The sequence below is a fragment of the Lepidochelys kempii genome, chromosome 1 (assembly GCF_965140285.1).
Source record: "Lepidochelys kempii isolate rLepKem1 chromosome 1, rLepKem1.hap1, whole genome shotgun sequence".
Lineage (NCBI taxonomy): Eukaryota > Metazoa > Chordata > Testudines > Cheloniidae > Lepidochelys > Lepidochelys kempii.
The window spans coordinates 243846601-243858574 of record NC_136380.1 but is presented as its reverse complement, the minus strand read 5'-3'; the positions used below and the strand labels follow the sequence as shown (position 1 = coordinate 243858574).

General features: G+C 49.2%; 1 protein-coding gene across 1 annotated transcript in view; it reads right to left on the bottom strand.

Annotated features, from left to right (window-relative positions):
• Positions 1-1986: 1986 nt before the first annotated feature.
• The window catches only part of LOC140901703 (sodium- and chloride-dependent GABA transporter 1), a 33798-nt gene continuing 23810 nt past the window's right edge, over positions 1987-11974 (bottom strand). The window contains exons 10-14 of the mRNA XM_073321001.1: positions 9494-9625; positions 8519-8621; positions 7660-7760; positions 6086-6253; positions 1987-2816 (exon numbers count right to left, since the gene is read on the bottom strand). Coding sequence (XP_073177102.1) covers positions 2712-2816; positions 6086-6253; positions 7660-7760; positions 8519-8621; positions 9494-9625 — 609 coding nt within the window. The 3' untranslated portion in view covers positions 1987-2711. The remainder of the gene's footprint in view (positions 2817-6085; positions 6254-7659; positions 7761-8518; positions 8622-9493; positions 9626-11974) is intronic.

The following is an 11974-nucleotide window of genomic DNA, read 5'->3' as shown; positions in this document are numbered from 1 at the left end:
ATCTGCAGGTTCGGCCAATCGTGGCTCCCAGTGGCCGCAGTTCGCTGCTTCAGGCCAATGGGAGCTGCTGGAACTGGCGTGGGCTGAGGAACATACTGGCCACCACTTCCAGCAGCTCCCATTGGCCGCTGGGAGCTGCGATCAGCCGAACCTGCAGACACGGCAGGTAAACAAACCGGCCCGGCCCGGCAGGGGCTTTCCCTGCACAAGCGGCGGAACAAGTTTGGGAACCACTGGTCTAGATAATACTTAGTCCTGCTTTGAGTGCAGCGGAGGGACTAGATGACCTCTCAAGGTCCCTTCCAGTCCTATAATTTTATGATTCTATGATACAGGGCCATTCCACTCACAGAATGTGAATTGTATGAGCTAACCCCTGGGCAGAGTGCTGGATGCAGGAGGGAGCAGATCCAGTGGTAAAGCAGAAGGCAGGGGCTACTCTGTAGGCTATGGATCTGTGGATTGTGTGTGTGAGGAGGGGCACTCCCCAGTCAGGGAGTTTTGACCCCATTCCCTTCCCTCCAACTCCACAGGGCACCATACAATGCCATGCCAGGGCATAGAGGGATGGAGTAAGTCCAAGTCCAGATCTCCCAGCTGGATCAGGACATTCTGACCCTATTCCCTTCCTTGCCTGCTTCAGGATCCCACCTGAGCACTTCCCACAAGATACCTGTTCCCCTCTCAGGCTCCATGAACGGATTTATTCTGCACTGAAACTGGGTCTGAGCGTCAGCAGGGATGCCATCCCCAGTGAAAAACTTGGTACATGGTCATTGGTGTGTAGCTAAGAGATAGACAACTCCAATTCGCACATCTATACAGAAGTTACTTTTCAGACGCACCTATCCCATAGGTGGCCCCACAAGAGGGCCATTTTGGGGCTGTCCTGTGTGGAACACTGCTCTTACACCTGACTGAGGTCCTATCTGCTGGTCAGAAAATATTGGGGTCCTAGGTGCATGAGAGAACTAGGGCAAGTGAAAACAACAGATTACAGGATGTATATGGCTGCTGTTACAAGCCACCTGCTCTGAAATGACTTTGTAACCTGGAAATGTCACTTCAGTGCCAGTTCTCACTTTCCTCTGGAGCTCTCATCTCTCCTCCAACATCATCTGCAACCACACTGCCCCCAGTGCCATGCTGGGGTGCGAAAGGCTAAGACATGTCAGGGTCAATGCTGGGATGCTGGTCGAATATGCCTAGGTGAGGATGAAGGATTGTACCTCCAGCAACAAGCACCCCCCTTGATACCATGATGGCGTTTTAGGGAGTAGATAGGGGATATGGCACATACAGCATCTTAGGACACCACATAACACAGAGGTGTGCAAACTACGGCCCGTGGGCCACATCCGGTCCACAGGACCATCCTGCCCAGCCCCTGAGCTCCTGGCCCAGGAGGCTCGCCCCTCCCCCGCTGCCACACCACCACATGGGCAGCAGGGTTGCGAGCTCCTGCTGCTCCAAGTGGCATGGTAAGGGGACAGCGGCGGCCCGTAGCGGTGCGGGAGTTGGGTAGGAGGTCCCAGAGGGCAGTCAGGGGACAGGGAGCAGGGGGCAATTGGATGGGGCAGAAATTCTGGGGTAGTCAGAGGTCAGGGAACGGGAGTTTGGATAGGGTGTGGGAGTTCCGGGGAGGGCCTGTCAGGGGGCAGGGGTGTGGATATGTCGGGACAGTCAGGGGACAGGGAGCAGAGGGGGTTGGTAAGGGGGTGGGATCCCGGGGGGGGCGGTTTGGGGCAGGGGGTCCCAGGAGGGGGCAGTCAAGGGACGAGGAGCTGGGGGGGTTGGATGGGTCGGGAGTTCTGAGGGGGACAGTCAGGGGGCGGGAAGTGGGAGGGGGCGAATAGGGGGCAGGGCGGGGACCAGGCTGTTTGCGGGGCACAGCCATCCCTTCCCCACCCTCCATACAGTTTCGCACCCCGATGTGGCCCTCGGGCCAAAAAGTTTGCCCACCCCTGACGTAACATCATACCAGGGTGTGTCAGGATGGAGCATGCTCACATTATAAAGGATGTCTCCTCCACCAGTACAAGGGAATCTTAGATCTATGGCTCTGTATAAATGACTGCTAATAATAATAACAACAATGTGTGTTCATGGCTAAAGGACAGCAGCTCCAGCACAGCACCCCTTATGCCTGTCCAGATTGCTGAGGGGTATCCAGTAGCCACCAATATTCTGTATTCCTGGTTGCTGCATCCATTGTACAGCACTTAGGACTAATTATTCCTTAAAGGTACTTTATGCTATATTAATTGATAATCATCTGGAATTTGAATCCATAGCCAAAATACAGCTGGTTTCATGCTGTGACAGCCTTGCTGTTCATTAGGGGGTGCGTGGTGGACTTTAGTACAGAAGAGGGGCTGAAGAACACAACAAAAAAGGAGACGTTATTGTACTATAGAAAATGCCATCTGTGGTCAGCAGGAAACTAGGGCCTGGGACATTCCTTTCTGGCCGTATGGACTGGGATCATAAATTATGAAGACAGTCACTGGACATTGTCCTTATGGAGTTTAAAATAGAGTCTTGATCAGCCGAGCTAGGGGGCAGTGCCATGAAAGGGCTCCCCTGTTAGATCCTTCCCATGCTGACTGAAACCAACCGTGGAGTTGGGGACACACAAGCAGCGCCAGGGGAGGTCAAAGCGCAGGGGCGGGAGCAGCTACAGAGCAGGATGAATAGGTTCTGCCCTCTGCCTAGACAGCAGCATCTGAGACTCTCCCATTCAGTGAGGTCTTCGGTTTTAGTCCATTGTTCTGAACATCCACCTCTTGCGTGGGCTGAGTCATCTGCTGAAAACGCTGTCCAGAAACAAACAAACAAAGATTACAGGAAGGACACAAGTACCCAGGAGAAAATGAGGAGACCCTTTCACCACCACCTCCACACATGGCATGTGGCTGAAGCTGATGGTCACAACCCTTCTTTCTAAATTGAAGAGAGGTCCCTAGTTACAGAAAGAGGGCTACCAAGGGGATAGTGAACACTGAAGGTGATTAGGACAATTGCTCCAGATACCAGACACCTTTATTTGGCAATGTAATCACTTCCCCTTTGCTCTTCTATTACACACAGTTCTCTCTTATGAATAACAGAGAGCACCATTACAAAAAGAAAAGGAGGACTTGTGGCACCTTAGAGACTAACCAATTTATTTGAGCATAAGCTTTCGTGAGCTACAGCTCATTTCATCAGTTGCATCCGATGAAGTGAGCTGTAGCTCACGAAAGCTCATGCTCAAATAAATTGGTTAGTCTCTAAGGTGCCACAAGTCCTCCTTTTCTTTTTGCGAATACAGACTAACACGGCTGTTACTCTGAAACCCACCATTACAAAGTAAACCAGTAGTTACCGCACAGTTGTAGCAGCACCTAGACGCTAAAGCTAGTCAAAATTTTAAAATTTGTTACCAAAAACGTCAAGGTTCTTCCCATTTCACAGGATTCAAAATGGACCCACTTTTCATTCTCTATTCCATTTTTCATGAAATTCTCATTAAAAATTGTTATCCAATGGTTACAGAATGCCAAGGAATTTACAGTTTATGGCTCTGATCCTGCATGGCCCTTTATGCCAGCATGGATTCCCATTTACATCAACCTGACAGGATCAAAGTCTAAATAAAACTGAGGTCCATTGGTAGAGCTGTGTCCGGAAGACACCCCGGGAGATGGAATGTGGGAGAGAGCAGTCCCTCAGGCAGAGGGGCACTGGTTGTCTGAGCAATATGGGTTGAAGCCTAGGGTTGAATGGACATGGAGGCTGAATTCCAGGAGGGGAAGTGGTGCTTTAAATTATGGAACATGAGGCAGAGAGGAAGGGGGCCTGAAGTGAATGGACATCACTGAGCTGGAGAAGAGCCCCTCCAGGAGAGGGAAGAGCCCCCGTACTCAGACATATCTGAAGTTTTTCTTGCCGGGTGAAGCCCCTGAAATGTTTAGGGAGGCTCTCCTGCCATTCATGCTCAGTAGGATTAAAATATCTTATAATCTTTCCTGACTGTCAAAACCCTTTTATTCTGCATTGACATCTAATTTCCCTCCAGCCTCAGCTCTGTTACAAGCTAATCCTCTCTCTCTCACATGCACACACATACACACACACTGTCTAACTCCCTGCTGCCACCAGCTGTTTAATGCTAGTGCAATGGATTATGGAGGCTGGGGGCCTGGGTGTGTGTGTTGCCTGCCTCCGAAAAGAGTGACATTCCACTGAACTGGCAGAACGGTCAGTGCACATGGGGATATCGAGTCTGATCGAGTGAGCAAAGGGAGGGGAAAGTAAATAGAAGCCAATCACACTGTTATTATTTCTAATTCCCATTGACTGACATTGTCAGTGCACACCAGATGCTAAGGTTGCTCCTGGAGCAACAGAATATAACCTCGTTCCATGGGCCTGCAAGACGGGGACTCAGTGGAAATGTGGACAACAGGTGGGATCTCAGGTTACAGATGGATTCAGAGGCACAACTACAGGGATTCAGCTCACTTAGGGGCAGATTGCGATATCCCTAATCACTTGGTATGGTACAAGTCGCCCCGCTGAAGTCAGAGGAACTACTTGAGGATTTAGATGCTACTCAGTGAGAGTCAGGACATTACAATCTGGCCTTCCCAGCCTGCTCCTGCTCCCAGTGAAGTCAAGAGAATACTGTCCTCAGCTTCAATGAGAATAGAATTGGAACCAAACACAGGGAGGAACTGATGCCCGCGTTAGGAGACAAGAAGGGATTTCCCCCGGTGGCATATTACCAGTGAGTGGCGGGGAGGGGTGGTGAGTGTTCATACCATCCTATGGAGCTCTGAGCAAGGATCATCTGTAAGGATCAGAGATGGATCTGAGTGGGGATTGTTCGCTTTAATTCTCAACACAATGCGCAGCCTATTGCTATCAACAGAGAGAAGGGTAATGCCCTGTGACTGCCTTTGACAGTCTCTTCTTCTGACCCTAAAGGAAATGACATTGTGGTGGGGTCTATATTGGTGCAGCACTGGGGCCTCTCTCTGTCTTTCTTTCATTTTTAAAGTGAATTGAATGCTGGCGAAAGATAGGAGACTGACAGCCCTTTTTATCCATGAGACAGCCAGCCCCAGTGCAAACCTCCCTCACCAATAGACCTTGGCTCTGAGCTAGTTCAGGCTTCTCGCTCAGTTAGAACGTGGCATCTTTGCTGAGATTGCCTGTTAGTGACTTTCATAACTAGAACTATACAGGAACTGGAATATCCACAGTTTCAAACATTTGCTTTTATTCCAAATCGGAACAAAAAAGAATTTAGAACTTTCCCATGAAACGAGATGTATGAAAAGATTTTGTTTCAAGACAGTCAAAAACATTTCCTTTTGATTTTGACTTTTTTTGAAAAACAAAATGTTGATAATATTAAATACATTTCAAAATGAAAAGTCATTTTGAAATGAAAAAATCAAAAAGTTCCATTTCCGAAATGGTCCAGACAGAATGTTCTGACCTTCGCAAAACACATCATTTCAATTTCTTTTTTCAAAACAAAATTTGTCAGAATCAACATGTCCCCTTGGAAAGTTGTGTTTCTGACAAAACAGCATTTTCCAATGGGAAAACATTCTGTTGGAAGATTTTCAAACATCTCTCTATGTAACAGTGATAGGCTGATGTGAACAGTAATCTGCTAGGAATGGGACCAAGATTCCCTCGACTTATTTCACATAAGACACCAAACAGGAATGAGAAGGTAACAATTTTTGGTCACTACTGACCTGTGAGGAATTGTAACCAACAGGTAAAGGTACATATCTTCTTACCCCAATCCCTTAAGTCATTCATTTGCCTCAGTGAGAAAGGGCTTTCTATTGGCTTACATGGAATGTGTTGTGCAGGAGGTAGTAGAAAGCATAAGGAGCAGATCAGAAGAGCGCAGAGGGTGTTGGGGGAAGAGGTGGGAGTCTCTGGAAGCCTTGGTTTACAAAGACTACAGGAGTCAATGCCATGACACAGGGGCTGAGTGAAGTTTATAGTGGGTTGCTGGTGGGAAATTCACTCTGGACAGATAATTGAGCAGAGGCAGAAGTTGGAAAGTTGCTTTTACCTGCCTGATGGTCCCCTCGGAGATGAAGAAGTAGTACAGCATATAGCCCGGAATCAGCACCATGGAAGACAGAGCCATGAGCCAGCCGATGCCCTGTCCCCATGTGGGATAGACATATTTCCCCAGAGTCAGAGGGGTCATTTCAACCACGCTGAAGAAGAAAACACCCTGAAGAAACAGGATCAGCAGTCACAGCATCGTATGGCACAAGCAGAAATATTCACTGACTGTCCTTTTGAGAGTTCCCTAAATTCTCACTATGAGTTCTAGTGAATAATCACACACCATTCCCAACAGCCCTCTCTGCCCCCCCAGCCAGGGCTCCCGCACCATTCCCAACAGCTCTCCCCCACACAGCCAGGGTTTCCACACCATTCCCATCAGCCGCCCGCCCCACGGCCAGGGCTCCCACACCGTTCCCAACAGCCCCCCTCCTCCCATCCAGGGCTCCTCCACCATTCCCAACTGCTCCTGGCCACCAGCCAGGGCTCCCGCACCGTTCCCAACAGCCCCCTTCCCACCCAGCCAGGGCTCCCACACCATTCCCAACTGCCCCCGCTCCCCAGCCATGGCCCAAGAGCTGCCCCAAAAGCCAGGGCTCCCAGATCAGTCCCAACAGCTCCTCCCACAGCCAGGGCTCCTGCACCAACGCACCTTTCTCTCTAATCTTCTCATTCCACCAGAGATTGTTTCTACCCCATTTCCTACAGCAATTCTGGCTGAGAGAGACTGAGAATGCATGGTAATGTTTTCCCCATTGTCAGTGCCCCTAAACTTCCCTGCCCCAGCCAGAGCACTTACACCCCTCCCTACTTAGGCTTCTGCTGCACACTGCACTCCCAAACCATTTCCTAAATAGCTTCCTCTTAGCTGACTCTCAGGAGCTAGGAACTTCTCACAGCCAGTATTCCTGCGGCAATGCCAATAGCACCTCCTGCTGGGAGAGGAAGGGTTGGAGGGGGGCGGAGGAACTGAGAGCTCATCAGTGCCAATTCTATTATTTCTGAGAGTGCCTCCTGCTGAGAGAGGCTTGGGAGGGGCTGAGGCTGGAGCTGGAGTGGCTGAAAGTTTTCCCCACAGCCAACAATGATTTTTAAAGTCATAAATCACCAGTTCAGCTTCTGAAATATCAAACACAGGAGTAATGCATGAGTGGTTTGAGCATTGGCCTACTAAACCCAGGGTTGAGAGTTCAATCCTTGAGGGGGCCATTTAAGGATCTGGGGCAAAAATTGGGGATTGGTCCTGCTTTGAGCAGGGGTTGGACTAGATGACCTCCTGAGGTCCCTTCCAACCCTGAGATTCTATATTCTATGATTCTAGGCCAAACTCCCTGCTCTCTTCTGAGAGTCAGTTGCAGGGATTCAGGTGGGAGAATAAAAGAGGCTCTACATATTTCTTTTCCTGCCAGTCACTTTGACTCTTCTCAGGACCAACTTGCATTTAATGCCAGATCTGGATTTGGATTGGAGTTACCTTGAATAAAAATTTAGTGCTTCCCCCACCCACAGAATGATCCCAGTGAGGTGGCCCTTCTAGATCAACCTCCCCAAAGAGAGTTGCTTTGTTCTCACCACACAAACAAGGGGAGTGAAGAAGGCCCAGCAGAGCTTCCACCAGCTGCAAGGTTGGTAGCCAATCATCTCTTCAATGTTCATGTAAAATCTGTTCACACCTACAGTGAGAAATGTGTATTAACAGCAGCAATGATATCTCAGCACCATTCTCATCACCTTTGTCCAGTGACCCAACACAGAACAGGAGAAGGAGGACATGTGAGATCAGAGAGGAGAGCAGGCATTTAAGGTGAGCATGGAGAAGTGTAACGCTGACTCCCCAGATAAAAAGTAGAGGCCATAGACACAAACACTGGACTCTATCTTAATGGGAACCTGGATAATTTTATGACCACTAAAAACATCTACAGCTTCCCAAGCTAAGACAGTGATAATAATCAACTAGCAAAGGTCTAGATCATAAGATAGACTAGGTCATAGATTGACCTTGGAGGGGTCAAGAAGGAATTTCCTGACACCCCAGCACTGCACAATTGGATGGGCAAGTTACTGAAGAGGGGGGACTCCTAAGCATCAGACATTGGACACTGCCAGGATACCAGGGCAGATGGCTCAGCAGTCAGATTTGGCCTAACAAATTCTATATTCGTATCATACCCTCAAAAATCCAATTCTAGAGGCCTGTGCGTATTTCCATTTGTATAGGAATCTCTGTGAACATGTGCTCAGCTGAGTGGCTGTCTGAGGAAGCAAGATGAAAAATCCCGGGGGTTTTCAAAAGCTTTCAGCTTTGGCCCAACACTGTAGTCAGTTGTCCATCTCCCACTGACTTCAGTGCTAGTGTTGAGGGCTTTTGCAAATAGCACCTTCTGTGCCTGTAGATAAGAAGCAAAGGAACAAGGTGAGTTGCACTTACCGTAACACCAGGAAATTGAGATGGTCTCAAAGAAGACGAGGAAGAGAAGACACATGCCACTGGCTGAATAATAATCAAACAGCTTGAAGACATAAATGCCACCCTGAGGAGACAAAGCCAAAGGGAGGGGGCCTGGTTATAGAGTACAGCCTGGGTGGGGAGCTGAGGATTAATACGATCAATACTTTTATCTAATCATTCTGCCTGTGTGTGTTAATTTCCTTGGCCTATGGAAGCCAACAAAGATGCATCATTTTGTTATAATCAAATTCCTGCCATTTTAACAGACGTACTCTGGAATGTGGTCAAGGAGTGAGTGTTCAAGCCTGGCTGAAGGCAGGGAGACAAGCAGGACTCTCGTGTGGCTGCCTTCCTCCTCTAGTGTGAGGTGAAGCCACTTTGTAAAATGAATCCATTCTGTCCCTCCTGCTGCACTTCAGATGCTTCTGCAGATGTTCCATCTTCTGTGACTCATCCAGCACGAAGTCACAAAGTGGGAAATCCACACCCTGGCCTCCATGTCACCGAGCCTGGCCCTGAAGTCTGCACAAAAAGCCTGAGCCTCACTGCCATACACCCAGTATACAGATCTCTGCATTAGGTCACTCACTAGGGCATGTAAACATGGAGCCTGGGCCTTAGTGTCACTGCCCCAGAGCCCCACCAGACCTGCTCTCTTTTGGTTTATCTCAATCTTCTGCTTAGAGAATGTGTCACCCTCCAGGGCATAGGCCCATCCTCGAAGCAACAGGAGTCCCAGCTAGACTGACCACAAGGATGATGATAACTTACTGAGATTTAATGTGTAGACTGCAGCTTGCTGGATAGATGACAGTGCTGGGCAAAGCCCAGACCAACAGTGGCCCTAGTGTCTTTCACAGACAATGGCCCTTCCCCCAGGCTTCCTCTGCTGCTGTTATACAAAAAGGTGGATGGAAAAGCACCAGGAACAGGAGTGAGCACAGGGAGAGGTACCTGGGTGATGTTGGAGAATCCAACAATGTAGGAGATAAGACAGACCACAGCAATGAAGAGCTTCTTCCTGGCCCTCAGGAGATAGGGATACTCATCTAACAGGGCTGTGACAAACCCCTCCACAGTGCAGAACTGCAGGAGGAAAGACACACACAAACATATCACCACCCTCTGCATTCCCTTGAAACACTCCTCCTCCTCCTCCCCCTCCCCCCCGACTGCCCCGGTGTGGTGCCACCTCCCTCCCCTCTGGAGAATGCACCTCCTCTCAGCCTGGATTTGTGTTACTTCTTCTATCTCTGTGTTCGACTGACCACTGCTTCCCTGCTGCCTTCACCTCATTTCCAGCATGTAGTGACGGTGCTGAAGGACCATCATGCTGAAGCCTGGTGTGGGTGTCAAAATCTGTTCCTTTCACTTGACTGCAGGAGTTACCACAGGTAGCTGGATAATGATTGGTGTTGTGGAGAAGGAAAGGGGCTGGTGTGGAAGTGAAGGGGAGGGTGGCTGACAGGGAGGACTGGATATGCAAAGTAACAGGGGGAAAGTAGAGGGGAAAAGAGAAGGGCCTGGGTATGGGAGACCATCAAGTGGGGGAAGATATGAGCAAGAGGGTAAATGGCAAGGGAACCGGAAGTCACTTCAGATTAAGAATGGTGTACGGGAGGAGAGAGAAGTGGGCACAGGGAGTTACTGGAGCAGATATGCATGGGGGAAGTCCTAGGGGAGTTGTGTGAGGAGTAGTGGGGGGGGAGAGGAAGGCTGAAGCAGTAAATACCGATGGGATACACACCTCTCCACATCCTAACCAGACCACATGGAACACACAGGAAGAGATGGCCAAATTGTGCAATGCTGCTCGTGCAATCCGCACCTGGCTGGGGGCTAGGAAGCCCCCAGGTCTAATCCTGACACGGACCTGCTATGTGACCTTGAACAAGTCATTAAGGCTAAACGTTTCAAACCTGGGTGCCTAAAGTTAGACACCCAAATAGAACATTTAGGCACCTAAACAAAAATGGCCTGATTTATAGCCGTGCTGAGCTCCCGCGGCTCCCACTGACATCTGCTGGAGTTGCGAGTGCTCCATACCTCTGAAGAGCAGGCCATTGCGGTGTTTCCTATTTGACATTGCTTGGGCTGCTGGTGTGCAGAGTCCACGGCCTATCGTGCTGACCAATAGTGTCTCATTGGTTCCTTTTACTCACCCCTCCCTGCCCATCTATCTGTCTGACTCCATCTGTTCTCTCTTGCTGTATGTTCAGAGTATAAGATTTTGGGGGCAGTGACAGTCTTTTGTTTTGTGTTTGTGCAGCACCTAGCACAATGGGATTCTGAGGTCCATGACTGGGGCTCCCAGGCACTAGCATAATACAAATAATAAATAATAATTGTTATCACTCTGTGTACTCGCTTCCTTCCTTCCTTCTTTCTTTTTTCTCTTTACAGTGGCTTTTGTGCGTTTTCTGAAATGTTTCACTTTCCTCAGTATATTGTTGTGTCTCTTCATTATTCCTGTCGCTTTTCTATAATAGGCCTCTGTCCCGCACCCCAAACCTGAGTTGGTGATCCTGTTATTTCCTGTTTCTTATTTCCATTCCTGATTCTCCCCCACTCTTTTTTCCACCCTTGCCGGGGTCTGGTCACTCCATCAATTGTGGGGCAGTAGAATAGTGGGTCACTGACAGGCTGGCACCTCACAACAATTAGCAGACAAGAGAGTTTTCCCACAGTTCAAGGGGCTTGCGATCCCCACCACAGGATACAAAGAACTCCCACTGGCTTCAGGGAGAGCTCCTTGTATCATGCAGGAGAAGAAGACGGCCCAAAGGGAGTTTAACTGCAGAAAAACAGCTATTCAGCAGATAGGCTTGTGAGTGGGTGTTTCTGCTGTGCAGGACTCTGATTCCATCAGCAAGAAATGCTCATGAATAACCTGTAAAAGATGGCATCACATGGGACACACGCGGGCTTGGAATCACAAGGCTCCACTCACTCCCCTAGGGGAGCAAACGCCTGACCTGGAAACTGGCAGTTAAAAGGAATCATTAGCACATTATGCAAGAGATGCAAGAGAACTAAACCTAGATCTAGATGCAAGAGGACTGAACCCACGAGTGAAAACGTGTGTGTGTGTCTGTGCGTATCAGCGTATGCCACTGCAGCTGTGAATAAGAATTTGCGATGTCCCTCATGATGCAAAGAGACAGGACGTAGCGGTAGTAAATACACAAAGGATTATTTATTGAGGCTACTGGGCACAGACAGACCCTGTTATTCCCCTTGACTCTCCAGCGCCCTGTGCTGCCTACCGTCACCAAAAGCGGTTCTCCTTAAGCCCAGGTGTGAGCAGGCTGAGTCCCGACTCTGTCCTCCCCAGAGCACACAGACCCGGAGTTAGGCCCCGATTCAGCCAAGTACTTAAACACATTCTTTGCTTTAAGCACACGCTCAAGGGCTTTGTTGAGCCGGGATGGACTT